This window comes from Corvus hawaiiensis, chromosome 8 (genome assembly GCF_020740725.1).
Source record: "Corvus hawaiiensis isolate bCorHaw1 chromosome 8, bCorHaw1.pri.cur, whole genome shotgun sequence".
Classification (NCBI taxonomy): Eukaryota; Metazoa; Chordata; class Aves; order Passeriformes; family Corvidae; genus Corvus; species Corvus hawaiiensis.
The window spans coordinates 7,659,478-7,685,342 of NC_063220.1; the positions used below are offsets into that span (position 1 = coordinate 7,659,478).

Sequence of the window (25,865 nt, forward strand, 5' to 3'; positions counted from 1 at the left end):
CTTAACAGGGCACATAGTGATAGACATCAGAACAGTGAGGGCTCATGGTCTACCTAAAAAGGAACAAGCTTCATCCTTTTCCTTAAAATTGAGCCACCATGCAACCAGAAATTCAAGACTTACGATGTGTCCAGTGCAGAGCAGACAGAACCAAGTAGGAAAGTGCCTGCTGGGTTGAATAGTCATGGAAAACAAGCACGTTGGATGGCTCTCTGAAGTCTGGGTGAGGTTTTAGTCAACTGCTGTCCAGGGCAGGGGCAATGCTTTCTATGCAGTTAATTCATATTCACTTCAAGAACAAATTCGGTTTGATAGATGGTACAGAAGGATAAAACCTCAGTGAAAACAGGCATAATTTATACAATTGCCTAACTACATGCAGGTTGCCAAGTTTTATGAAGAAAAGCCAAGGCAGAACACTTCTGCCTTGTGTCTGCTGCAGTTTCAGTAGGTGTTGTTGGCAGGTAGAACTGAATCTCAAACACAGAGATAGAAACAGGGATGAAGGTAAAGTCCCTGAAGCAGAGCTAAGGACTTCAAGTTGCTCAATACCAAACAGCACCCTCCAGTACCCAGTTCCTCCTGGAAATGTGGGAAATGAGTGATGAAAGACTAATTTCTGTATCTGTTTCTTCTCCTCTTTCCTTTTAAAGACACAAATGTCCTACTTTAATGATGAGAAATAACTTCTGATCTAAAACCAAAAGAAATACTAAGAAAATACAAATAACTAGAAAGAGCAGCCAGTCAAAGAATGGCATGTGCAAATCAGGTGTACAGAAAGGTCCAGTAATCAGAAATATTCCCATCTATGGTTTTTTTAGTTATTCTGATAGCATAATTATTTCCATGCTTTGGTATGTTCACCTTAAATAATTCTGGAAATATCTCATTGTCATGAATTTCATATCCAAAGGCAAGATTGCCATGACCAAGCCTTGTTCAAAGAGAATCCTAGGGGTACTTATAAGTATATAAATATTGCTTTGCATTTGTTGAATTTTGTACCTGTCTACCTTATGAAAATAAGATGTGGCAAAAATTGAATTTATTAAAAGGTACAGTGTTTATAACATTTACAGACACATATAAACACTTCTGCTTGAAAACAATCAGAATAATTACTTTGATACTCTGGATTTGCAATTATGCATAATACAATGATTTAAGAGCTCTATTCACAGCACTCCAATACCACTGAAACACCTACATTTAGCTGGTAAGTTGGCAAGCCAAAATTCCTCCAATTGGGCATGAAATCTCTTTGCAATTTTGTTCAACACAAATCACATATTTCTATCCAAACAATTTCTGTAGTCATCTGATTATGCGGTACATGTGCCAAATAGATTTTGTGAAGTGGAAAGATACATTTTTATTAACAAACCTACACAAAATCAGGTTCTCAGGACTAATTGTGAGTTTACAGATCCTACAGCTCACAAGGTAACAAGCAAAGGCTTCACTCTCTTGTTAGGATGAAATATTAGGACATCAGCCTCCATCTATACAAACCTCCTATACATCACGTTTAAGGTGTTCTTACAACGTCACTTGCCCATGAGGGCAGAAATAAACAAGCAGAGAAAAGAACATAGGGATTAAAAAATATTTTATGCACATTTAGAGACTGGGTACACTTTAGAACTGGTCTAGAATTTTTTAAAACTTTACGTTAAGGACTCAAGCAAACAGGTTTTGAGGCGTTACATTTCAGGAATAAACACACACAAATATGGTCTATATTAAAAAAAAAAAATGTGGCTTACTCAGGCAGCATTTCTCAGGTTATTTTTAGATTTCCCATATGCCAGAGGAGAAAAACACTACTCAGAAATCTTAATGTATTGTTAATATAATTCTGTGCAACAAATTGAACATCTATACATTTTACACTGATTTAGTGTACACAACACACACAAAAATTACAGCTGTGACCAGTCTGCATGAGCAGCTAGGTGAGGCTATTTGTTCTGAATCATAGGCTCAGAACACTCACACGTTTCTAGACATAAATATTAAGGGAAGCAAGAAAAATCTTACCCAAATGTAAAGATATTTAACTGGGCACAGCAACACTATTGTACCTAACCACTGAATGAATAGCAAAATAGTGTGAAATCTAAACCTCTTATTTCATTAAAAACTTCATATAAGGAAGGAATTGCTGCAAACCAAACAACACTGCTGTTGGGTAAATGCTTCTCTCTAGTGGAAGAGCCACCAAATGTGAATTTTTGTGATATAACATCCCTAGCATATAATATCACAAAAAACATACACAATGTGAAGCAGTCATTTACAAAGAAGAAAAATATTGGCAAGTAGGATTTTAAATAAAGTGACTCAAGAGTTCAGGAGAAAGTTTTCTGGATGAACAGTACTGAGGGAGTAGGCGGAGAAGGCAGTGAGCCATCAAGGTCGAACTGTAGCACAAGATAATGGAGCTCTGGAGGTAGTGGACAGCAAATTTAACATGATCTTCGAGCAATACAGAAAAGCAGGAACTATGATCCAATACAGATTCTTTTTTTTCAGTGTCAGGTGTGTCATCTGACTACATTTCTCTGAGATCTAGTAGTCTAGGAGGCATGGATTTTGAAAGACTATAAAAATGGCAATGCACTTGTTAAGACAAAAAAAAAAATTACATCATTAGCACAGACTTCAAGGAGAATATTGAAGCTATTCCAGAAAGGATGGAGATCATGTTTGGCAGACCTACAGTCAGGAAGAGGCTGGGGTCAGAGATGACTTAACAGTTTCTGATCTTATGAGAAAACTGAAGATGTAAGTCAATGAATAAAACAGCAAAAGTGAAAAGAAGGGTCATAAATATTCAGCAACAGAAAACTAACAGTGCAGTGAAGGTAATTAAGGTGTTCAAACAACAGAAATGGAACATTTTCAGAGAGTCTGAAGAAGGAAGAGCTAGGGAGCAATCAGAATAATAATACAGACAGAGCTGAAAGGAGGTATCTAATGCAGCTATAGTACATGGTACCTGAGAAATGTTTGTCCATCCTGCTCTAAAAGGCTTCCAATAAAAGAAATTCCATCACCTCCCCAGGAAATTGCTTTGAGTGATTCAGCTTTATTATGAGAAGCTTTTCCTGATACCTTCCTAAACCTTTCCTGCTACAATTTAAGTCCATTACACCTTTGCCACCTGCAGTGCATGCAAGGAAGATTGTTGCCCTCCTGATTGCTACTAACCTTTTGCATATCTGCAAGTTATTATTTTGACTCCTTTCAATAGCCTACTCCAATTTCCTTGACTTTTCATTGTAGTTATATTTTCTAAGTCTCTGATTGCTCACATTGTTCTCATCTAGATTCTCTCTCCTCTGGTTCCCCTTGAGCTACAGTGAACAGCTCAAGACTATGACATGACTTTTCAGTAAGCAAGAAGTGCCAATATAATGGCCTTTGGCAGTTGCTGTTGCTAAATACATATTGCCTTTGTGGTCACTGGAAACCAGATGACCATTCTATGGAAAATTTCACCATTATCTAAAATAAGTTACTAGTTTTTCACAAGGGCAGTGAAATTATCCTCTGATACTGAGACTAATATTAGGAACTGAGCGTATCAAGAGGAAAGCTAATGATCTGTACCCAAGAGTTGGGAAGAGCCTGTTCCTGGGCATTAGACATTATGTCATCAATACAATGCAGGTGCAATGCTGATGAAATATGCAACTAGTTTAACTTTGTTCAAAATAAGGTAGGCTGCATTTTCAAAAATTACTCACTGATTTATTCAAATAATACAAGAAAATAAACCCATCTTAACCAGATTTATTTGTCAACCAAGCTAAAAAGTCTCTTTATCAGCAAGAAAAGCCAGCAGCACAACTTATTAATATATACTACAATTACTTAAATTCCACTAATCTCTACTACAGGACTTTAACATGTTTTGATAAATCACTAATTCCCAGCAGCCATTCTTTGCATAAAATGACAGCTGCTTGTGTCAGTGCACACCTTCCACTTCTTTTACTCAAATAAATGACAAATAATAGCCAATATTTGCTTCATACTTATCAAAAGTGCCTGAAATTCAAAACTTATTTAATGTATCATAAGTATTACTCACTAGAGAAAACGATTTTACTAGAGAAACAAACATAGATTTTATTTGAAATTCAAAATTCTTGACACTATCTTACTCTGTTAGAAGTAGAGAACAGTCTAATATCTACAGCAATTCTAGGAGAAATGCAGTAATTTAATGGGAAAATGAAAGATCTACTGTGTGCTTTTCTACAGAAACAATTATGAAAGAACATTGATTGCCAAAAAAAAAAAAAAAAAAAAGACATCCAAGTAATACTATAAAGATATAGATATCAAATGGATGATCATCACAGGAGTAAATCTGCACTTGGTTCTTCTGCAGGAAATAACACACCTGTCTTTACTCCAGCAGATGCAGCACAGTAGCTGCTGCTGTCCAGAGTCTTGGCATGACCAGACATGAAGAGTTTACCAGCAGTGTCTACCTTATCTCACAGGCCTAAAAAAATAATCTGTCCCCACTTCCAAAACAATTACGAAAAAACCCCAAGGGCTCTAAATGAACTGAAAAATACCAAGAAATTAGGCAAAAAGGGGGAAAAAAATTGGTTTACTTCTCAATTAATATATAGATTAACTGAAATGACTGTCAGCAGCACAGTACAAAGAACTCTCCAAAAGTGATTTACATTTTAGGGAAAAATTTTTCCCTAAAGGAGGTTTAGAATCTGAAGATAACCTAAATGATTTAGCTTTTAGTATATACTGGGAAGTAAAAAGCAACCACATCTGGAAATGGCTCAGATGTCTGGAAAAAAGAAATGAAAGGAATAAAAAACATTTTAACATTACGAGCACTGAGTGCCAAGAAGCTCAGCAATGAGTATCTATTGATCTATGGTGCTACTTTGATTTTTTTTTTTTTTTTATGATTCTGGTACTGAAAAAAATTATGGTGGTATCAAAAACCAGGAAATACTCTCAAACTCTCTGGACAGGGTGCTTCTGCTGTTTCCTGGCTCTGCCCTTAACAGCCTGTGCTATGTGCTACTGCTGACAAGGGGCCCTTGGGAATTCTCTCTCTTCTTTTGTCTTCCTTTTGGACGCCAGTGACTTCACTAGAGCTGAGCCCGACTGTTCCTCTCTTGGGACCCAGAGGGTCACTGCCTTCCAGACTTCCCTTCCCCTCCTCCATCACAGTAACTTTAGACTGCTCTTGCTCCCCCCAGGAGGGAGGAGGAAGAGTAAGGGGTGTCCTGCCTCCAGCCTCACCTTCCTTGTAAGGGCTCACCCAGACTTCATCACTTCTTAGTGCAATTGAAATCATAATGGAAGCAGATGAAGATGCAGGTTAGGACTAGCATGGGTTAAATATAATTCTGCATGAGATTGATATCATGCATATCATGACAGAACAGGAGTGGGTATTACTTGGTACATTTAGAATTAGGATATTAACATCCTACCAATATCATTAGCAAGGTAGTGGTTAGTATGATACAGGAGAGAAGGAGGCCAAGGAAAAAACTAAGTCTACTCTCTTTCATGTTAAGTTTAAACTGACAATAAAACATTTAAGAGTTGTTATAAAGCCAACGTGACAGAATGGATGACAAGATGAGACTCGTTAATGCCAGAAAGGTGGCCTGAGGAGGTAAAGCCTGGTGAATAATATTGTTTCAATGGGTAAGAACAAAGGCTATTGCCAATGCCTAAAAAACCACTCAGAAAGCAGGGAAGAGGTGGAATATAATGCAGATTAAAGTATTTGAAGGAGTTAATATTGAGATACTGTCATTCTGTTAGCAAAACATTAAGAAAGATAGACTGGTTGATAAAGACTCCAAAATAACAGAGGTTCAACTCTCCTCCGTAGTGTTTTCAGGATTTTATTTTCATCTGTTGCAAATTGCTGCTAACTGAAAATAGACCCAAATATTATCAGTTGTATTGTAAGTATCTAAACTAGGCAACCATTTTTCAGTACAGTATTTATACTCTTAGGAGATTTTTTTCTGAACTCTGGGTAAAAAGTGCCTTACTACTGCAAACTAAACCTCTACAGTGAAACAGCTGCTGTGGATATTTACAAATAAATGCAGAATATAGAGGCAAACCAAACAGCATCCTGGCATTACCATGTGCAGATATATGAACACTGCCATGTATCAGAGCATCAATATTAATGTAGAACACCAGCCACACAAAACCACCACCACCTGAGGCAGGTGACATTAATGAACAGCAGCTTTACTGTGCAGCTGAATGGGAGACTTGCAGCACTGTCTGGAAGAGTTCAGTGACATTACACAGTACCCAAAGGGCCCACGAATCAATGAGGTGTCACTGGAAGTGTCGGAGTTATTACAACGTCAATAAAAGTATAACAACAACGTCCAAAGTATCAGCGACTAACACACGACGTCGATAAAAGTGTGAGGAGAGGGAAGGCAATGCACCATCATTAAAATTGGAAGCCCTGGTATATCAGTGCAAGATCTCTGCAATGCCAGCAGAAAATTCTGAAGTTACTGTACATTCTCTTTATTTAACAAGAGATCTCTAGCTTTAGGCCTCCCAATAGGCATCAGATATGAAAAAATTATTAAAGTAGTTTAATGATTCTAAATTAATACAACAAAATTAAGTTTACAGCCACTTCATAGTATTCTATTTTTAAGCACTACATCCTGGAAATGTGTGACTTGGATTCCCCTCAGTCCAAAAGAGCAGAATATGAAGAACAGAATGGCAACTAAAACTTTTAGTGTCCTTTGACAAAGAAGCTTAATATAGCTCCTTTATTTTTACAGAATATATACCAAAGGACAATCAATACTTGAATCATATTCATTTAATCCTCAGCACAATGGCTTCTTTGAATATATATCAGTGTATTATCATTCCAATGAAATTTTGAATGGACTTCATTCTGTGTATAACTATGTATGAATTAGGAAAAAAACACTATGGATGCTGAACTCTAAACAATTGCTAGAAAATGCTTGGCTAGGAAAAAAAGAAGGTAATAAAAACTGTAAAACATCATTAAAATATTTTAGGATCTACCTCTTTTAATGCTAAATAAAAGACACAAGAAAGAAAGTGTAGCAATTAACTGGTGATGTTTACTTCTAAAGTTTAATTAAATAATCAGTATGTACAAAATTAGAGTTTGGATGCCTCATCTTCCACTCACTGCCTCCACTAGAAAAGACAACAGATAAAAATCTTCTTAAGATACCAGTGCAGAGAAAATTAAATCACATTCCAAAAAAGTTAAAAGTTAACTGCAGTGTAATGCGTCCTCAGCTCGGGGAGCTGGAGAGGTCTTCTGTTCCAAGAGAAGAGGAGACAGAAGTAAAGTAATTTCGGTGAAGGATGCAAGAGGTCTAGTATTTAGACAGAACATAACAAAGCTTCTTCAAAGAGATATGTCATTTTTATTCACCATCTATTCCAAATATTTAAATTATGATAGTAAGAACAATTGTGATTACTTCCTGTATAGTAGCAGAACAGAGCACGTCAGTTTGGTAAGTACTCAAGAGCTGAATCTTTTTCTTTCTGCTATGCATTTGCTTTTCTCATTGCTCATTCTCCATGGACTTTGGAGATCTGTTAGATTGTATTTAATCTTTCATTGAGATTGATTATTAAGAAAATTAAGAGAAGATTTGAATTTAAGAAGAACTGGTAGCAATGAAGAGTACAATCTTGAAAGATTTCAGAGCTAGCACACCTCATTCCCAGGTCTCACCATAAATAGGATTAAGTAATAACTGTAAACACAATATTGTAAATAAAGGAGTAGAGGATCATCTCTCCCAAGAGCTGAACCTGGATTAGATGTTCATTATTATCCATATACTGTAATTTTCCCTCTATTTTCAGGTTAAACTTCTAGAATCCCATTTCATGCATTATTACACCATTCCAATATCATATTGCTTTGCATGTTACTGTTTCTGTTGCAATGTACTGCAATTGCAATAAAAAAATGCAGTAACATAGCTATTTCCTACAAACAAACCCATGCAGTATAGTCTGTATGCTTCAAACCTCTGTATATAAAACAACACTGAATTTTGATTCTAAGGTGCTTTAGTTTGTTTGTTTTCTGTAAACTCTGTTAATTAAGACATATGTTAACTAGATGGAACTGTATACTTGAAGGACTGAGCATGACATTTGTTGCCTCCTTAATGCCCGAGTCCTGCATTCCTTCAGCTCACATCCATCACGATAGGACTGCCAGGTGAGCTGACTGTCACTCCAGCCCAGGCTAACAGATTCTCCAGCAGCTTTTGGTACAGTTTACATCATGAGATTAAAACTCTGTGACTTGGAAACGACATAACACACGTAGCTGAGACTTATCAGCTCCAGGTAATCAGATGCTGCTTGGTTTCAGAAGCAGATGCAGATGAGACTGGCAATATAAATACACAAATCACAATGGTCCCTTGTCAGCACCACTGTTCCTACCTCTAATGGCCCTCGTAGAAAGTCTGTTTGCTCAGCTCCTACTTCCAGTGCTACATCGACAGAAGCAAAGGGGCGGCTGGCCATCTGCTGTCGCTCCCGCATAAGTTGCTGATGAGGAAAAAATGATGTTTTAACAAAACATTAAAAAATGTACCAGATATCAGTCTGCCCTACTATACCTCCCATTAAAACATAAGAATGCAAACAGCATGCACACAGTCATATTTGTGACATCAAAGTGAGAAAGTTATACTAAATCATAAACATCTATATTTACTCGAGAAATGAGCACAGAAGGTTATGATGCCTACAAATGATTTTTTAGCTTGAACTCTGACAAAATCTCCAAATGAAAGCTTCTCTAACTGACTGTTCTCTCTAAATAACTTTGCTATTTGTGTAAGTTGCAAGAAAATACAGGAAAGAGTTGGTAAAAATAGCTGAAGTCTAATTCCACTGATAATGCATACATTAGAACACCTGCAAAAGCAAGTCCACTTGGCCTTCAAATTTTCATATTTCACAACTAAGGCAGATGGAGTTAATAGTGTCAGGACTCAGTTTTATGAAGGATCTTTTCTGCAGTTACTTTCATATGAAGAATAATGTGTCAGGATTGGGAACTCTGCACCAGTATATTGGAATACACTCAGCTACGCTCTCAGAGCTTGTATAATCCCTTCCAATCACACCAGCATGGACAGAAGTCCCAAGCAAAACCACAAAGTTAACTCATATTTCTTCCTCAGCCTGTAATTATAATGCTTATTAAACCACAATGAATAAAAATGATGACCAGCACTAGATATTACCCCACTGGTTCAGTGCAACTAATGAAAGCATTATTAAATATTTAAGGTGAATGAGTCGTGCAATTCAAGTGGTGTGTTCCTTCAGCTGAACAGGATGTTACAGCATCTTGAAGAGACAAAGTGCTTGCAAAAATGATTTATTAGAAAAGATCTGTTTCATTTTCTTAATGTTTTTCTCCCTGTTATCTCTGGAAAGCTTAAAACATTTGAAAGTGGTGCCTGAGTTTAAATGACACTAGCACTGTGACATACTGTTCGTGAAAGCCTTTGAAATAATAACAGGTATGCAAGCAAATATTTGCCAGCAGCTCACTAATAAACACTCTTTATTTAAGGTCTGTCACAAAGCAACAAACTCATTTTGTAGCGCTTCTTACGCATTTTGCCTCAACTTGCATTTTAATAATGTCTCTAGAAATTTAAAGACGCGCTTGTAACGTTCAAATGAACACGGAGCAGTTGCCTCTCAGTGCACAGCCAGTACATTCCCAAGGCCTGGATTTTACAGCCATGCAGCGTGTTTGTCAGCAAGCACCCTGCACAAATGGGCTCCCAGGATATCACACCAAGAGGGCAATCAATGTCTGGGGGCAAAACTGCATGTTTTATACTGAGAATAAATGAAAGCCAAGTATGAATATCTAGACGGTTAAGAATTATGTTTTTAACCCTTTACTTAGGCATGAAACTGGTGGTCTCTGTCTAGGATTTACATCCACGCTGATTTGCATCAATACAATTTACTAAAAGATTTTACAGCTGCAAAGAACTACTATGACCCTCCAGTCCTACTAACAACTTAGCAAAGACCACAAAAACTTAAAGCATAAAATACTGAGTCACTACATCCTGAAATTACTATATGTATCTCCTTTTCCTCCTACAATAGCAAAAATTAGAGAAAACAGCACCAGTCCTGCCACATGGAACTCATTACAGTATTCTAAGTCTGCAGAGCTATTGGCAAGTGCTTACTTTTTAATGGGAAACCAAACACTTTGTTTTAAACAAACAGAATTGCTTGAGGAAAATACTTAATGAGCAGAACAACCTATGCTCCAAATGCACATACTACTATTTAAAAGATTTATTTAATGCAGATTATAAAGAAATGTACATTTGATACGTTCTCTGGTTTTTAAGGCCAGCAGGTTTCTCCCCCTCTTCTCCCAGTCAGGCATTCAACAAAACCTTTTCATTCACAAGACAGCCACTGTAATTTTGATAGTCTGCCATTTGAAAAGAGTACTACAAAGATTCTTAATTAGCTCTGTAAACAAGAATGAAAACTTTAAAATGTTCAGCTGCCCATAAAGCGCTGCTGATTTTGGCAGCTGAGCACTTGCACATCAAAGATAAGTGCTCTACTCCGAAACACTTCTGCTTTCCCTTCACCATTTTAAAGCTCTAAGGTGCAGGACAGGAAAAACAAGATGCAATGAAGAGAAATACAGGAAGATACTGTGATGTTTAAAATCAGTTTTGTGGATAGAAAAGGTCACTGCCTCCCAGCATCTGCAACTGTCCATGTACCAATATTGGGACAAAAGTTCTAGAACTTCCAGTTGTGAGGAATTCCTGTAACTCACCCACAGGACAAGGAACATGGAAACTCTCTGAACCCGGGTTTTATGAGAAGGGTGAAAAAGCTCTTCCTTACCTTCTCAGCAGTCAAAGAGATCAAAAAACCCTCAAATCCCCCTGTCCCCCCTCTCCCCACCCCGATTTCATCACAACCAAGGAACAGGGAAAAAAACCCAAACCCATACTTCTCCAGTAATTAGAGATATTCACTTGGAGACATCAGATAAACAGATAGTATTAACATGTAATATTTGAATATTTTATCACAAATTTAATCTATAACATTGCAGGCACATCTCTAAATATTCACTAAAAAGTCTGGGAAATTAAAAACATCATTTTCTCCAGTATAAGCCTGAGAAATTCAATGAGCATTTATTTGACTGAGCAGACAACTAATTTCAAGTTCTACCATAATTTTAAATCTCGTTAAGTACAAGATTATTGACAAGATTAATTTTTTTTTAGGCATCATTATTTTGCAGCAATTCCAAGGTATTAATTTATATCCTATTAAAGAGTTTTTCATGTAAAGTACAGAATTATAGCTGTCTTCAGTGAAGACCAGTAAGATGCTAGGACACTATAAATTTCTCATTCAGGTCAATTTCTCATTCAACACCCATATAATTTTAAAATATTTCTTCAAAACCCAACCATTTTGGGATAATTATTTCCCCTCTCATGGCAATACACATTTCAGCTGATTCTGAATAAACATGTAGACATCTTAGCCTGTAGATTATGGTTGTTTTGATGTCCTACTCCAGTATTTTGAAATAGGACCTGCTTTCCCATCTAGAAGTTTATCTCAAGAAAGTATGTGCCTGGGAATGCAATTCAATTTTACCATTGATCAAAAAAATTCTCATGGGGGATATTACTCCCCTGATCAAAGCAGTTTGGAGTAAATTAAAACGTTCCATGGCATCTTGTATATGCTATTATATGGAAATGCGTTCGTTGCAAACTTCTTATTTAAGTAGAAATGTTCTGGTATTTTTTCTCTTGGTTGATAACATCACTTTCAAAATATTTTAATGCCTATATTCTATTCATGCACAATAAAACAGTCAATGCAAAATACATATTGCGGTGAGTTAACATTAACAGAATACAGTATTTCAGCAGACTCAGGCTGACACGTTTCAAGTCTTTTGTATTTTAGAAAATGTTACCATTTTGCTTCTTTTTCTTTTCTTTTTTTTCTTTAAGACCTGCTCTCTCATGTGGAATTAGATACTGTTCTTCTGACTAGCACTACTTTTTCTATGCTTTTCACCTTCCAGTGTAACTGCCCTGGAAAAGCCCTAATTGGAAAAAAATCTAATAAAGTGCATGAGTTGTTAGGAACTAGGACAGGTGTACTTTTTCTTTGTTATACAGCAGCAGACATTCTTGAGAGATAGATTAGGAGAGCTGAAAAGGATGAAGCCATTCTAGTGCCATAATAGGATGAACAGAGCAATCCTTTCAAAGATCTTTCTGTTGTTGTTTGGCACCTCTAATGGGCTTCTGTAGCCCATGGGCAACCAAAGGTACCTGGAGTGTGCCATGAAGTGTGCAGTGACCAGTGTGCACGCCCAAGGTCATGGGGCAGCTGGACAGCTGGGGTAGGGGCAAGAGGTGGCAAACACCAGAAAAAATGTTCAGGAGATGTCTGACTACCAAACCGAGCCAGGAAGTCTCAGTACACTGTTCCAGAGATAAGGATAGAGCAGTTGAAAAGGTGTCTATTATTTTAACAGCAACTGTCTAGATTTTCTAGCTTTTCTTCCTTCACCTCTTAGATGGCTTTGGTTTTTTTCCCAGATCACATCACTATCGACGTTGTACCAGGACATGTATGACTTGGTCAAGGTGAGTATTCAAAACCAGGAAAACGATAATTCTGCTTCTCTCTGAAAACTGCTGTCTAGTCCAGTGCTGCACGACCCTCCTGGTGACAAGGATTTTCCAAATGTCTACTTTGAAATTCCTGTTCTGTTTATTCATCCTGCAGCTCTGACTTGTCTGCAGTTACAATTTGGTCACCTCCTTTTCTGCCTCTGTACTGTCAACTGCTGATGTGAGTAACATCAAAAGGCTACAACAGAAGCGTTAATAATGCCATGCATTAAATCTGAGTTTTACAGGAAAAGTATTTGTAATGAGAAAAAAATGTCAAAACCTCATGGAGAGTTGCACGAATTTCTGATCACACAGCATTTGACAAGCTCCAAGGCTTAAAAAAATTAAGACTGTATGTAAATGGACAGCCCTGCAAAACCAGAGACTCTCTAAACAATGCAATTCACCCATTCATTGAATATTCTTGAGGATTCTTACCGCCACATCCAATCAATAGAAGTAACTTACATGGACTTACACACATCTGAGTGGTTCACAGATATTTTAGTTCGAAACACAATTTAATTCTCTTCCCAAATCTTAAGTTCTCATTTTCAAACTGAATTATACATAGTGATACTTCCATGAAGTTCTGATTATTCACTTTAATTTGCAAAGGACAAACCTTCCCTTCTCTGTAAATTTTCTCATTGTAACTCTTGGAGTTGAAAATCTCTTCAGATTAAATTGGTTATTTACATGTCTGGAAAGAAGAGCATTTTCTCATTTACATGTTGAAGAAACTATTTGACTTGGTTAATTTCCAGATCAGCTGCTTTCACTGGAAAGGCATATCATTGTCATTAAACTTCTTTGTTGGGTTTTAGGTGAAATAGGCTCACCATTCCATGACTGCATGAGGTACAGTGATTTTAAGAGATGGATAATAGCTGGCAAAGGAAACCAAGCAGCAGGAACAGCCATAGTTCTGACAGCAGTCTGACAATCTGAATTTGTTCATTCCCTCCATCATGAACTTCCTAAACAATCATTTCCCTCTGCCTCATTTCCCACCATGCTAAGTGGAAAGTGCCCTGACACAAGAGTGCATTCAGGTAGGCAATGAGATATTACAATGATAGACATAGTATAACATGCTATTTGCACTGCAAAATAGAGTCTGTGGAAACTTCCTGAGATACCAGGGCCTATTCCATGTCACTCTCTTTTAAAATTGCCTGAAGAAAAGGCGCTCTCAGGCACATACAAAGGTCTGTCATGGGGAAAAAAATGAGGAGTTATACTTTTTGTCCTAGCTTTACACTGAATAAAATGAAGGGTTATTTAAACTAGACATAGTCCAGCAAACAACAGCTAAGACGTACTTAAAATACAGTGTAAACATCCCAAAAAAATAACAGTTCCAAAAGGTCAAGTTTTTATGTATCCCTTTTGGAAACCAAATACCAGTCGTCTGCAATTTCCCTTGAACAAATCAAGAATGAGAAAAAAAAGATGAGCCCTGAAAAGGTCATTTTGTTGCTAGATCCAAGGAACAGATATTTAACGTATTGCACATTAGCAAGTAAAGAGCAAAATGTGAATATACTGTGACTTCAGGTTTTGGAACTTTTTGCTACTGGAATAGAATTCCAGTCTCTAAAACACTGGAAGTGGTGCCCTAAGTGATGTTCATTTGCCAGTAATTTATGGGGGATCATGTTACAATTAAGTTGTGTTTGATCCCTCATATTTTGTCCCTAAGGATTATTTTGGCATGGGGAGACTTTTTGGATGCTAAGAATCAATAATAAACTCAAAATTCAATTTACTGCTTTAAAATTTAAGAAGTGCTAAACAAGACCTAATCCTATTATCTCTTTCACTTGGATCACTATGAATCCATGTTGCACATTTACACAGATCTGTAACCATGAACATTATAAAGGATCCTAAAGATGTACTTAAGTCTTTCTGTAGGCCTTGCTAACCCCTCAAATTGTGCTCTTATCCCTGAGTGGGTTTAAAAAATCATTTCAGCAAACTGTTGCATATTTTGCTGTTAGCTAGCAGAGCAATTTTCAGTTGACAGAAAATTTCTAAAAATGCTTGTACTGCAAAGTAATTCTGTGTACAGAGAAAAGAGTCAGAGCACCTAATTATAGATGTTGAAATGTTTCCACAGAAAACATTCTGTATTTGCCTAAGGACAGTTATTTATAAGTGAATATATTAAAATATGTCTTAAAATTATTTCAGAATGTGAAAGAGTCAAGTATTGTATGGTGCAAACTACTCCTTGGAACTCTGTCATCTACAATCGTGCCACATAAATAATGCTTTCAAAACGTCTTCTAAAGAACTATTTAAAAATATAACTACCATTTTTATGAGTGAAATAGTCACAGTGTGAACCTTCCTTAAAATAACAATCTCAGCCCTTCCTATCACCATTGTTAAGCTACAGCTTTTTGAAATGAATATTAACCATCATTATTATAACTGTTAAAAACTATCTTTAGTTACTTATCTTAATAAACAGATGTCAAGCTGGTAATTCCCAGCTCTTCCTAAAGTAATTCCACTTGCTTTAAAGACAGTAAACATGTTCTGGTAAAGGAAACTGGGTTTAAAGGGTCATGAGATCACTTGGTCCACACCCCTGTGCCTCAGGCCTACGCAAGGGCAGTGTGATCATGATTCTTCTGGCAGATCTATGTTTTTTAAAAAGGCCACAGTGGTGGAGGTTCCACAGTCCCTCCAGAAGTCCAGAGTACCTAAATTAAATCTCCATGCTGAAATTAAAGCCAACTGCTTCTTGTACTGTCCACAGTGGAGACCATGCTCTGTCTACAAGTGAGGAGAAATCTCCCCCAAAACTCTTGTGTTTTGCAGAAGTTCTTTATAAATTTGAAGTTTCCCTTCAACCTTGTCAACTGTAAACAAATGTGGGTATGTAAATGTTTTCTTGCCATTCCTGCTCCCATTTTCAGTGCTCCCTTCTGCCTCTTAAATCAACACCAGAATCAGATCCCTGCAGAAGCCCACTTGATGCACCTTTCCCTTACTACAATGAACAGTTTGTAACCAAGAACTTCAAGAATACACTTTGACATTCACTTCCTATTTGTCTAAAAGGTCTGCTCATCTGTTGTATCAAGAAATTTGGTTTGGCTTTACACAGTTTGTGCTTGGAAAAACAGCATTAAATGCCTCTCAAATCTTTGCTTTTTTCTACATTCTATAGACCATGTAAAAATTATTTATCCCAATAGTTTCCTAAGAATTAATGATAAATTGGCTGGTGCCTAATTGCCAAGTCCTTCTTTTGCCCTCTTCTTTTCTAAGATAGGAATTACCACTTGTCATATCTGAAATCTCAGAACCCTGACAGGCTCTGGGATCACATATCTGCCTACCAATCCTCTAAATACTCTAAAATAAATTTAATCAGGTTCTGAAATCTGAAAATATTTAGCAAGTATTCTCCTACGCATATTTCTACTTTATCACTTGATACTGTACCCCATTTTCACTGTAGATACTTAAGAACTTTTTTAAAGAGGCCCTAACTAAAGCACTTTTTAAAACAGGCTCTTTCCTAGCACAGAGAAAGTCAGAAAAAAGCAGTGTACACACTATTACTTTAAAGAGAAGCTAAAGTGCAGGACAAGCATATTTTAATTTGCAAACAATGTCAATGCATTTTTTAACCTACATGACAAAAAAAGGTAGACAATGGATTTGTTTCTTACGTGAACTGATGTGAAAAGTTGCAGTCCAAATCATAATGACTGAATTGGAGCTATACCAATTTATAAAAAGCTGAAGTTTCTCAAATGTACTTGGACCCCAGGCCCCATAGTGACTTCAAGTGACCAAAATCTTCCGATTTTCTTTCCAGATGATGTTGAATTCTAGGCTTATATTTATTTTCCTTCATTTTTTAATTAAATCATAACATGTACAAAAATTATAAAATAAGAAAAATAATAGTGCTGAGCAAGAAAACTGGGCTATACTCCAACAAAGGTGAAGTTTGCCTTTATTATTACCTCTAATTCTATTAAAAAAAAAAATCTATTATTTGAGGTTACTGGTACACTGATGAAGTGATAATTAAACTTTTTAAGTGCAGCACCACTGACAATCATACAACTATTCTAAAGTGATCCCTTAGAAGCTCCTTAAAGCACAAACAGTATTACCATTAAGAAAGGTAAACTGGTGATGCACCATGACTGACTGATGCCTTTAAATTCTTTCAAGCTTTAATCCTTAGAGTATTAAGCTGAATAACCATCATTGTCAGTGCCTTGCAAAGGGGACCAAAAAGAGGTACATTTACCAGTGTTCCTGCCTGTTTCAGGATGGAAATGCCCTGGCCCATGTGAATCCCGGTGTAAGGAGCTGAATGGTCATGTTACAGTACCTGGTGCTACTGTCTAGGGTAAATAAAGGCTTTCTATACAATCCTTACAAATTTTGACCCTGTGTTACGTGGTTGTTAACTCCCTTTTCATTAAAAATGAGCCTCATTTTTAGCTCAACTGCTACATCCAATAGAAGCTTTGATACCCAGTATTTTCCACATCCAACCATTCAATTACAAATCATTAGCAAAGACAGAGTTTTAAGTTATAGCCAGGATCAGAAAAAAAAGTCTGGTCACTCTGACTGTACAGAAATTCCTTAAAACAAATCCCATCCACTTGGCATTTTCAGTGACAAGGGGTTTGGATAATCAACATAAAACTAGGATACCAATCTGAAATCTGAGGGTTAGCCAAAAATATATTCCAAACTTCACAGATTTTCTCACCATATGTAGTACATTCAGGTCAGCAAGAATTTGGCACACACTGCTGGTGGGAAAGGCATGTGGGCACAGCCAGCTCACATTGTGCAAGGGAGCAAGAGGCTCTGAAACAGATGCAGTTCTGCTGTCTGATCAGAGTAATAATGTGAATTAAAGCAGCTCTCCTGTGTTCAGGTTGGTTCTGTTTGAAACAACTGATTTAGCAGATGTGAGATGCTACACTTTTGAGAGGGGTTACTCAAGAATACCTGAGCAGTAAGTTGATGGCAAAGCTTTCCACTCCTGCTAGAGAACTAAGCCATTGAGCATCCCTTACCTATCAAAGAAACCAAGGAACCAAGACTGTTTGATTTGAGTTCAAATATCTTGAAGAGGAAAGTTTAAAAAAAAAAAAAAATCAGGAAACTGCTGATAGCAGAAAGTCTGAAACTTGTAGCATTTCTATGAGGAATTATTTTAAGAGTTGAACTGCTACCTAGCAAGCTACAGGGACAAGAACCTGCCTAATCTCCTAAAATATTTCAGCTACATCAGAATTTCAGAAATAGAGGGTTTTCAAGCATTAAATACCCTAAAAAGTTTAAAATTCAGTTCTAACATAAGAAGCAGAACTCTAATTCCAAGAGACTACCTTGGCAATATCTGTAGCAGCAGAAGTCAGGTTGCTATTCTATTAGTCTTAATAATTTTGTGCACAAAGCAGCTGCAAACAAGGAAATCTGACTTTCCCTGTACTGTTCCTACAAAGGATTGTACCAGTCTGTGTGTGTGCATACTCTACAGATTAGAAAGAAATACTGTGAAGAAGTTAATCCCTCACTGCTGCTGCACTGAGACTTTCAATATAAAAGTGACAGAGTGTAAATCAAAGTACCCTGGCATTTTGAGCTCCAGTCAGACTGTTTCAAGAGAGAGAAGTGGGACGATTTAGAGTTCATCAATTATATCACATCAAATTAGCCTCTATCACAGGCTTGGCTCGACAGCTTTCATCTATTTTAATTTACAACAGAGAGGACAGCCAAGTACAGGATTGTGGCAATGACACAGTCAGAGGGAAGCACAGCACTTCTGTGTCACAGGAATGGAAGGCTTGTCTGAACAGCCACTTCAGCTGGGTCAAACACTCCAGCCACGTTTAGTTTCTTTCATTTGCTTTGATCCAACAACCCTCATCCTCATTTAAGGAAGCAATGTGCTAAATATATTTTTAGCAGTTTTGCAGTCACTGTCTTTCCACAGACTCTGTTCTGTATACATCCACCTTACACAGTGATTTACCTTTGCAGTTAAATCCTTAAAAAAGTAGACTTAGTGGACTGCTATTGTAACTGTATGTGGTTAGGACATAGGTGAGCTATCTTAAAGTAAAATTGCTATCAGTAAATTGTTAGAATTTGCCTTCCAACTGACAGACTTTAAATTTGAATTTGCCATGCTTATTTGAAGACACTGACAGTGCAATAACTTAAATCACAGTGAAGCACAGGAAAGCATTGAAGGACCCTACACAGATATAACTTCACAAAACATTTTATGTTAAGAATTCATTCCTTTGCTATGGATGTGATCACAAGCACTGTGCATCATTTAAATTGCTGTTTAGAGGCTTACATGGATTCAAATGGAAAATGGGCCTTGTGTTAGCACTGCATAGTGGGGAATTTTCACAGCAAGGATGAAAAGCCAGCTTTACTGTTTCTGCCCACAGTAAATCCTAAGAAAGAAACAAAAAGAACAAAAGGACACTTTTCCACACAGCATTCGGTTTCCCTCTTCTCTTAAAACCCTTCCATTTTTTTTAACATGAGCAAATGAAAGCAGGAATTTTAAAATGCGTATATTGCAATGATTACTTCACCAGAATGAGCAGGGACTTCCAAAAGTGTATTTCCATACAGTCTCTCTGCACACTGGAATTACGTGCATATTGCTTTTACCTGCTTTCCTCTAATATGGCCCATTTCCAAATTAAATACTGCAAGCTTTAGGAAGTCAAGGTCATCTTTCCCATTCCTTTGCTTCCTCCCCAGGCTTAACTTTGGTGGTAGGATTTTAAGTAGTGAACTACTAATAGGATTTTTATGGCAGTCTTAAAGGGGTCTTTTTTAATAATTGTATCAGATTAAAATGCTTAGGGACAAATAAATTATCAGAATTTCTGACTGTTACTTTTTAGAAACTCTCACATGGTATTAGGAGTGATTAATTAGATCAAAAACTTAAGAGACAGTATTATGTTTTACCTGGAATCTTAATTGGCTCCTTTTTATATGCAGTCTTAGTTTGGTTAAAGAGCAAATGAATACAGCACAACGTATTCATGATGTTCCTCTAACAAAACTGAAAACAGCAGACATTTTTATATTCTGCCACAATGTGTCCCTTTTGGCACAGTTATCTTTTACCTGCATTAGAGAGAGCCCTAAATTTTTCAACAATGTGGACTTGTTTTCTGCTATTGTTTTCAGCTGTATTGGTTTAAAATGTCAGGGAACCTGCTATGTGTTAGTGGTTTTTTAATATGGGCATCTGTTAAATGCTTTTGAATCTCACACATTGTTATGGTGGTGTAGACAGCTGGAATTTCATTAATTGAAATTTATTTACCAAGAAAAAAAGCCAATAACATCCTTAACTGGGAGACAAAAGAAAACAAAGATATTATCTATGAGTCAAAGGTGCCACACATCTCAATGATTTTCCTCAACAGACCTATATTTATCACAGTTCATGCAAAGCAAGGACTTTCCCTCAGGAGCTCCATAAAAAGAGCATGACAATGATGATTTGGCTAATTAATTTTCCCTACTTATTTGGAGTTGAGGGAAATATTCTAAAATTTAATGCTCAAACCCTTCAATGTGAGTTCTGATTTTCTTACTTGAGGCTGTGGTGGTTGGTTGATTATTAACATGGAAAAAGATATTTCTTGACTACATGAACTTTGTCGTTTAAACAGATTTGTTTTAAAAACACATATGAATTCAAGATGATATTCACCTCTGCAGAGAAATATTTATATTCTCTCTCCCATCTAACTGGGGACCCAGCAAACCTTCTCTATTTTCATCTGGGTAAGGATCCCACTCAGTATTAGCTCTAGCACAGGTTCAAAATGCCAGATGACAGCAGGGAAGCCTGGGACATTGCAGAGGAGGCAGCTCCTTTCTGTGAAGCAAAGATCAGACCCCTGTCAGTGAAGGTGAGCTGAAAGACCACAAAGGTGTGAAGTACAAGAGCAGTGGTGGGATGCGATGACCTGAAAGGATTCTCTGATCCTTCCCAGCCACACAGAAATGAGGCAGGCTACAGAAGTTATTAAAGGTACTACAGGAAAAACTTCTGGATAATGCCCCCAATGCAGTTCCCCTGCTCTTGTGGAGAACTTTCTCCACCAGCGTTCAATGCTTTTGGCAGTGCCTAAGAAAAACCATTCAGATTTGGCACAGGGAATGTTGTACACTGCTAATAGAACCTAAACCCTCAGCTAGGGCCATCTGGAGAAGAGAAGGGTGTTTTCCTCACCAGGTTAGGAGGGGTTTGGAGCTTCTCATGAAGTAGGAAATCTGGCTTTGATTGCTCAGTACAACCATTCCTTATGCCCACAACTTCATCCTTGTGTGGAAAATGCAGTCTGGAATTCGAGACAAGCAGCTTGGCAGTGCTGGGATATGGGTCTGAAAGAACAGCATCAGTTGTGGTTTTTCATATGTGCAACCCTAATATTTGTATTAGGAGATAGCAACATGAAAATCCAGCAGCAAAGACAGCTTGATGATAGGCAAAAGGATACTGAACAGTCCCACTCAGTGGATTATTAAACTGAGCATTATTGAATTACAAATATATACAGTCACAGGTTACTTTAACCACATCATGTCCTTTACGTCCTATATGGCCATTTCTGAGGGTCAGTACACAGGAGCTACTTTCACCTGGGTAAGTAGCTCCCAACATGTCCTTAAAAATAATTTGGATATTTTTGGTGTTTGATTACATTAATTTTTTCAAACTTCTACCTGGTTCAAAATGCAAAGAATCATATTATTCCCACAGGTTATTTCTTCCACATTTTATGAATATTCAGAGGAAATAGGAAAAGTTTTAACATTTTTGTTTTCTGACAGTTTATACATTTAGCATGAAGTTACAACTGCCAGTAACTATGATTCAAATACAGAAATCCACTCTATATAAGAACTCCAAAGGGGCTGTTTGACATTTACTGCTTTGTCCATGCTCAAACACAAAAGGTGGGCAAACAGCACTAATAAATTTGGTTTCATACAGGGATACCTTGCATCTACAAATTATTGATTATGAGAATACAGCCTTATTAGAAAGTGAATCATTTTGAAAGAGGATTTGCATATTTGCCTTGTTTTATAATTTATCAGCATTTTGATTCCCTTCTGTTTGAATTCTGATGAATTAGTCTTATGATTTCAACAGTAAAAGTTTGCTTGCAGTTATATTTTCACTGGCCTTTACAATAATGTGCTTTCATTCCTGTCCTACAGGCAAAAGTCATTTCTGAGTTTCTCAGTCTTTGATGGAGGGAAAGTTTGACCTAATTTTCTACAACTTTAAAGGCAAAAAATGTCAATAATTCTTAAACATGTTTTTTTAAATGCAAGTGCAATAAAAGGTGCTTCAGTAAAAATCAAGAAATTAAAATTGTGGTTTATCAAATTCTTTTCTTTTCAAGTGGAACCAGTCACAACCAAAAATATTCCCTTTGGCTGCAACAACATTTTAGGTACACAATGAATATACCAATTAAAACAATTTGGGACTATTTATGTTTTTCTCCCTTGTATCAGTTGGTATCAGACTCCTCATGGGCTTTTTCTGATAAATGAAACTATCTAAAATACACACTCTAAATTGTCTTCCTGTCTGTCATATTTCTTCCTATGCTGAAAATAAAATAGGTCCCTTTTTGAAAACCCAATATTTCTGACAATCAGTTTACACATGCTCCAGCTTAGATTTAAAAATATGGTTTTATTTTAAGAACTCTGGCTTGATTACAAAAGTACAGGTTATACAGTTAAGTACTCAGAAATGAATGGTTTGTACCTGAATTAGTCCAGAGAAAAGAGAAAAAAGGCATTGGAATTCACAGATGCTGGCACACAGCTTGAGCTACTTACTCCTCTTTTCTTCATTTATATTCAATGAATCAAGGCTCACTGCAGCTGAGTTTCTCAATTATTATTATTATTATTAAGTTTTAAGTCCCTGCATTCTAAACCACTTACACACACAGCAGAGATCAGGTCCTTCCCTAATCAGGTCCTGCCCAGTTTTCAGAAAACAGGAAACCCAGCATGAACCACACTGGGAATAAGAGGTGACACTACTCAGACTGACAAGGTCCAAGTTATGCTAAGCCAGAATGACATTCCACACCTCGTCAATGAAAAATCCCCATTGTTTACTTCTCATTTAATGAGAAATTCTGATTTGTTTTTCTGATACATTTAAAGTTCTGTTTCTGAAAATAGGTTTCACTTCAGTCATGCATAGACAACACGGAGACATGCAGATTTTGCTCTACAGTTGGATTCCCTTTCTCTTGAACATTAACATAAAATATTTAACTGGTTAGAGGAATTTGCATAAAGGAACACTCTACAGTATTTAGGAGTGGATAAAACAGTTCAATCTCATGGAATAAAAGTGCTTCCTTTACATTCTCATCCACTACCTATATTGTGTATATAAATAGCTTGATTTGGAATAACTAAAATACTTTCAAAATTCTTTTTCAATCTAACATAAAATATATACTGAATACAGTTCCTTAAGTGGCCACACCAGCACATGTAATAATTATACCAGCATTTACTGCAACTACAAGCAGGAAAGGATGGCAACATACTGGCATTATTTTCTCCTGTGGTGTACACTGGGTTGCTTCAAACACTGAGCTAAGTCTAACATACAAAACATGACTATTTTTAGCAAGTAAAAGTAAGCCTTACAGAGAATGAATGCAGGCAATTTACATACATATAGGCATCTCAAATTTCGTGTATTCTATTTAATTCCAGTGCATATTAGGCTTTCCCAGCTGAGTGAACAGGACTTTTTAATACAGCTGGAATGTCTACTCAAGAATCATGTTGGCTACAGACTGCTAGACAAGCCAAGAGACCTGTAAGCCAGATTCCTCTTCTGGAAAATGTGTCAAAATACACAACTCAGAGCTACCTGGAATTACAGCAACTTCTGAACATTTCAGAGATCACTGTTCAGCTGGCCAAAACCAAAATACTTCTATTTCTCACCCACTCATTGGAAAGTTTCCCTGAAATATCTCATTTCTCATACAAAGCTGACATTCAGATAAAGTAATATTTTTGAAAATAAAAATATGCTATTTAACTTTAGTAAAAAATAATGAGAAATATTTAGTGTAGGGATCACTACCATCATTTCAAGGATTTTACTGATGCTATACATAGTCTGAAGTCATTCAGAAATGTTTCTGATCCTACTGTACATCAAAGAGTTACATCCACTGTTATGCAGAAAATAAACACAACTGAATTGTGTCAAGTAAGACATAGCCATGATGGGAGATGACACACAGTTTACTGAATTTCCTCTGGGATTTTTTTGCTAATCTTGTATTTCCAGACAATGTTTTGGCCCTTTAACACACAAACTGCAGATTGGCAGCTGTGACTCAGCTGCACAAAGCAGCTCTTTTAAATTTTCTCTCCTGGGGCACTCCTTGTCCAGAAGCAAACTCATTTCACGTCACCTCAGCTGCCACTGGCAAACTCACCAGCAGTGTAGAAGAATCAAGCTGTGATGTGTCATGAAGCAAATAAAGAGGCTGGACCTGCAGTTTACTATATGCAAAAAGGACTGCTAACATCAATTCACCTGGACATAAATTACATTCACTTTTCAAAGTGTAAACCTTTATCTACAGCCCTAATATGGGCCATCCATTTCAGCTGCATTTCTCAAAGAAAATTTATTTAAGATAAGTGTCACCAGTGATGGTACTATATATATATATATATATATATATGCGCATGGCTCAATACAGAATGCTTCTACAACATTTTCATATAACTTCTAATAAAAGGTCCAATTTTTAGCCACATTAACAAACCAACCTGCACACCAAGTTGCCAGAAACTCCTCAGACAACTGGGCATTACTTGTGGGCATATTTCTGCTAAAAAAACCCAAGGCTATGATGCAAAACTTTGCAGACATCAACCAGACTTAGGATATGTGAAAGTCTCTGCAGCAGTGGTTTTGGAGAGCTGTGCTTTAGCTTGGTACTGCTGACAATTGTACCAGTGGCTGCTGTGTTTCCTAATGCAAAATGACATGGTACATTATTTGCCACATCAGGAAAAGCAGAAACTATGCCCTAAGGCAGAACATCCTCAGTCATAATTATTCAATTACAATGTTTAAGATCATCCACTGTTGTGTGAGCACTGTGAAAACGAGGCATAATGAAGTGAGTTACACCAGGCCTGACATTTCACCCCTCTGTCTGATCATGCTCACTTTGGGACTTTGATTCAGTTCTGTGAGGCTTATTTTTATCTCCATTTTTATATTAAACTAGAAAATATTTATATGCTTATATGTTATGAAATTGTCTCATGCTATGTTAAAAAAAATATTTACAATCTATCCAAAAGAACTCACTTAAAATATTTCAAATCCAGGGAGCTAGAGAAATAGAAGAATTATTAATTCATTATTATTATAATCATTGAAAACTGCACATAGTGATCTGTACAATATTGTGCATTTTTATTACAATGCACCACTGTGAATACAATCATTGGGGAATGCTATGAAGAGAAATTATAGAAAAATTAATAAAAAAACCCCAACACAACAAGAAAGATTATAACCACAAGAATGTTTCTGCAAAAACAAAGCAATAACAAATAAAAATGAATGGAAAATGTTTACAAGGTTATTTCTCAGCTGCCCAGAACTATAAGAGAAGACTTAAAACATATTTAATATTGTTTGTTACAGAATCCATAGGTAGCAAGACCTCAGCTAACACCCCTTATGGAGCAGACTGCAGGAAGGAACCCAAGTACAGCCCTGCAGCCACAGGGAGCTTGGGGGAAAGGAACCCTTCCCTCTGTCCCTTGAGCTGCTCCTCCTGCCCTCCCTTCCATGCAGATAATACAGGAACTTGGGCTTCTGCCATGATGGCTCCTCCTCCCTCTCTCTTCTCCCTTCTCAGAAGGGGCAGATTTGGGGTGGTTTTCCTCTTTTCTTCAGAAATGGTGTAGGAACACCTC

General features: G+C 36.9%; 1 protein-coding gene across 5 annotated transcripts in view; it reads right to left on the minus strand.

The window, feature by feature from the left end:
• The window catches only part of ATRNL1 (attractin like 1), a 448,295-nt gene that overhangs the window by 109,182 nt on the left and 313,248 nt on the right, over nucleotides 1-25,865 (minus strand). For 3 of the 5 annotated variants that reach the window (XR_007205109.1, XM_048310901.1, XM_048310903.1), the window contains exon 27: nucleotides 8,512-8,619. The exons of the other annotated variants lie outside the window; for them this stretch is intronic. Coding sequence is in view for 2 of the 3 variants with exons in the window: in XM_048310901.1 (XP_048166858.1) it covers nucleotides 8,512-8,619 (108 nt within the window). In the remaining variant the exon portion in view is untranslated. The remainder of the gene's footprint in view (nucleotides 1-8,511; nucleotides 8,620-25,865) is intronic. 5 annotated transcript variants of the gene reach the window in all.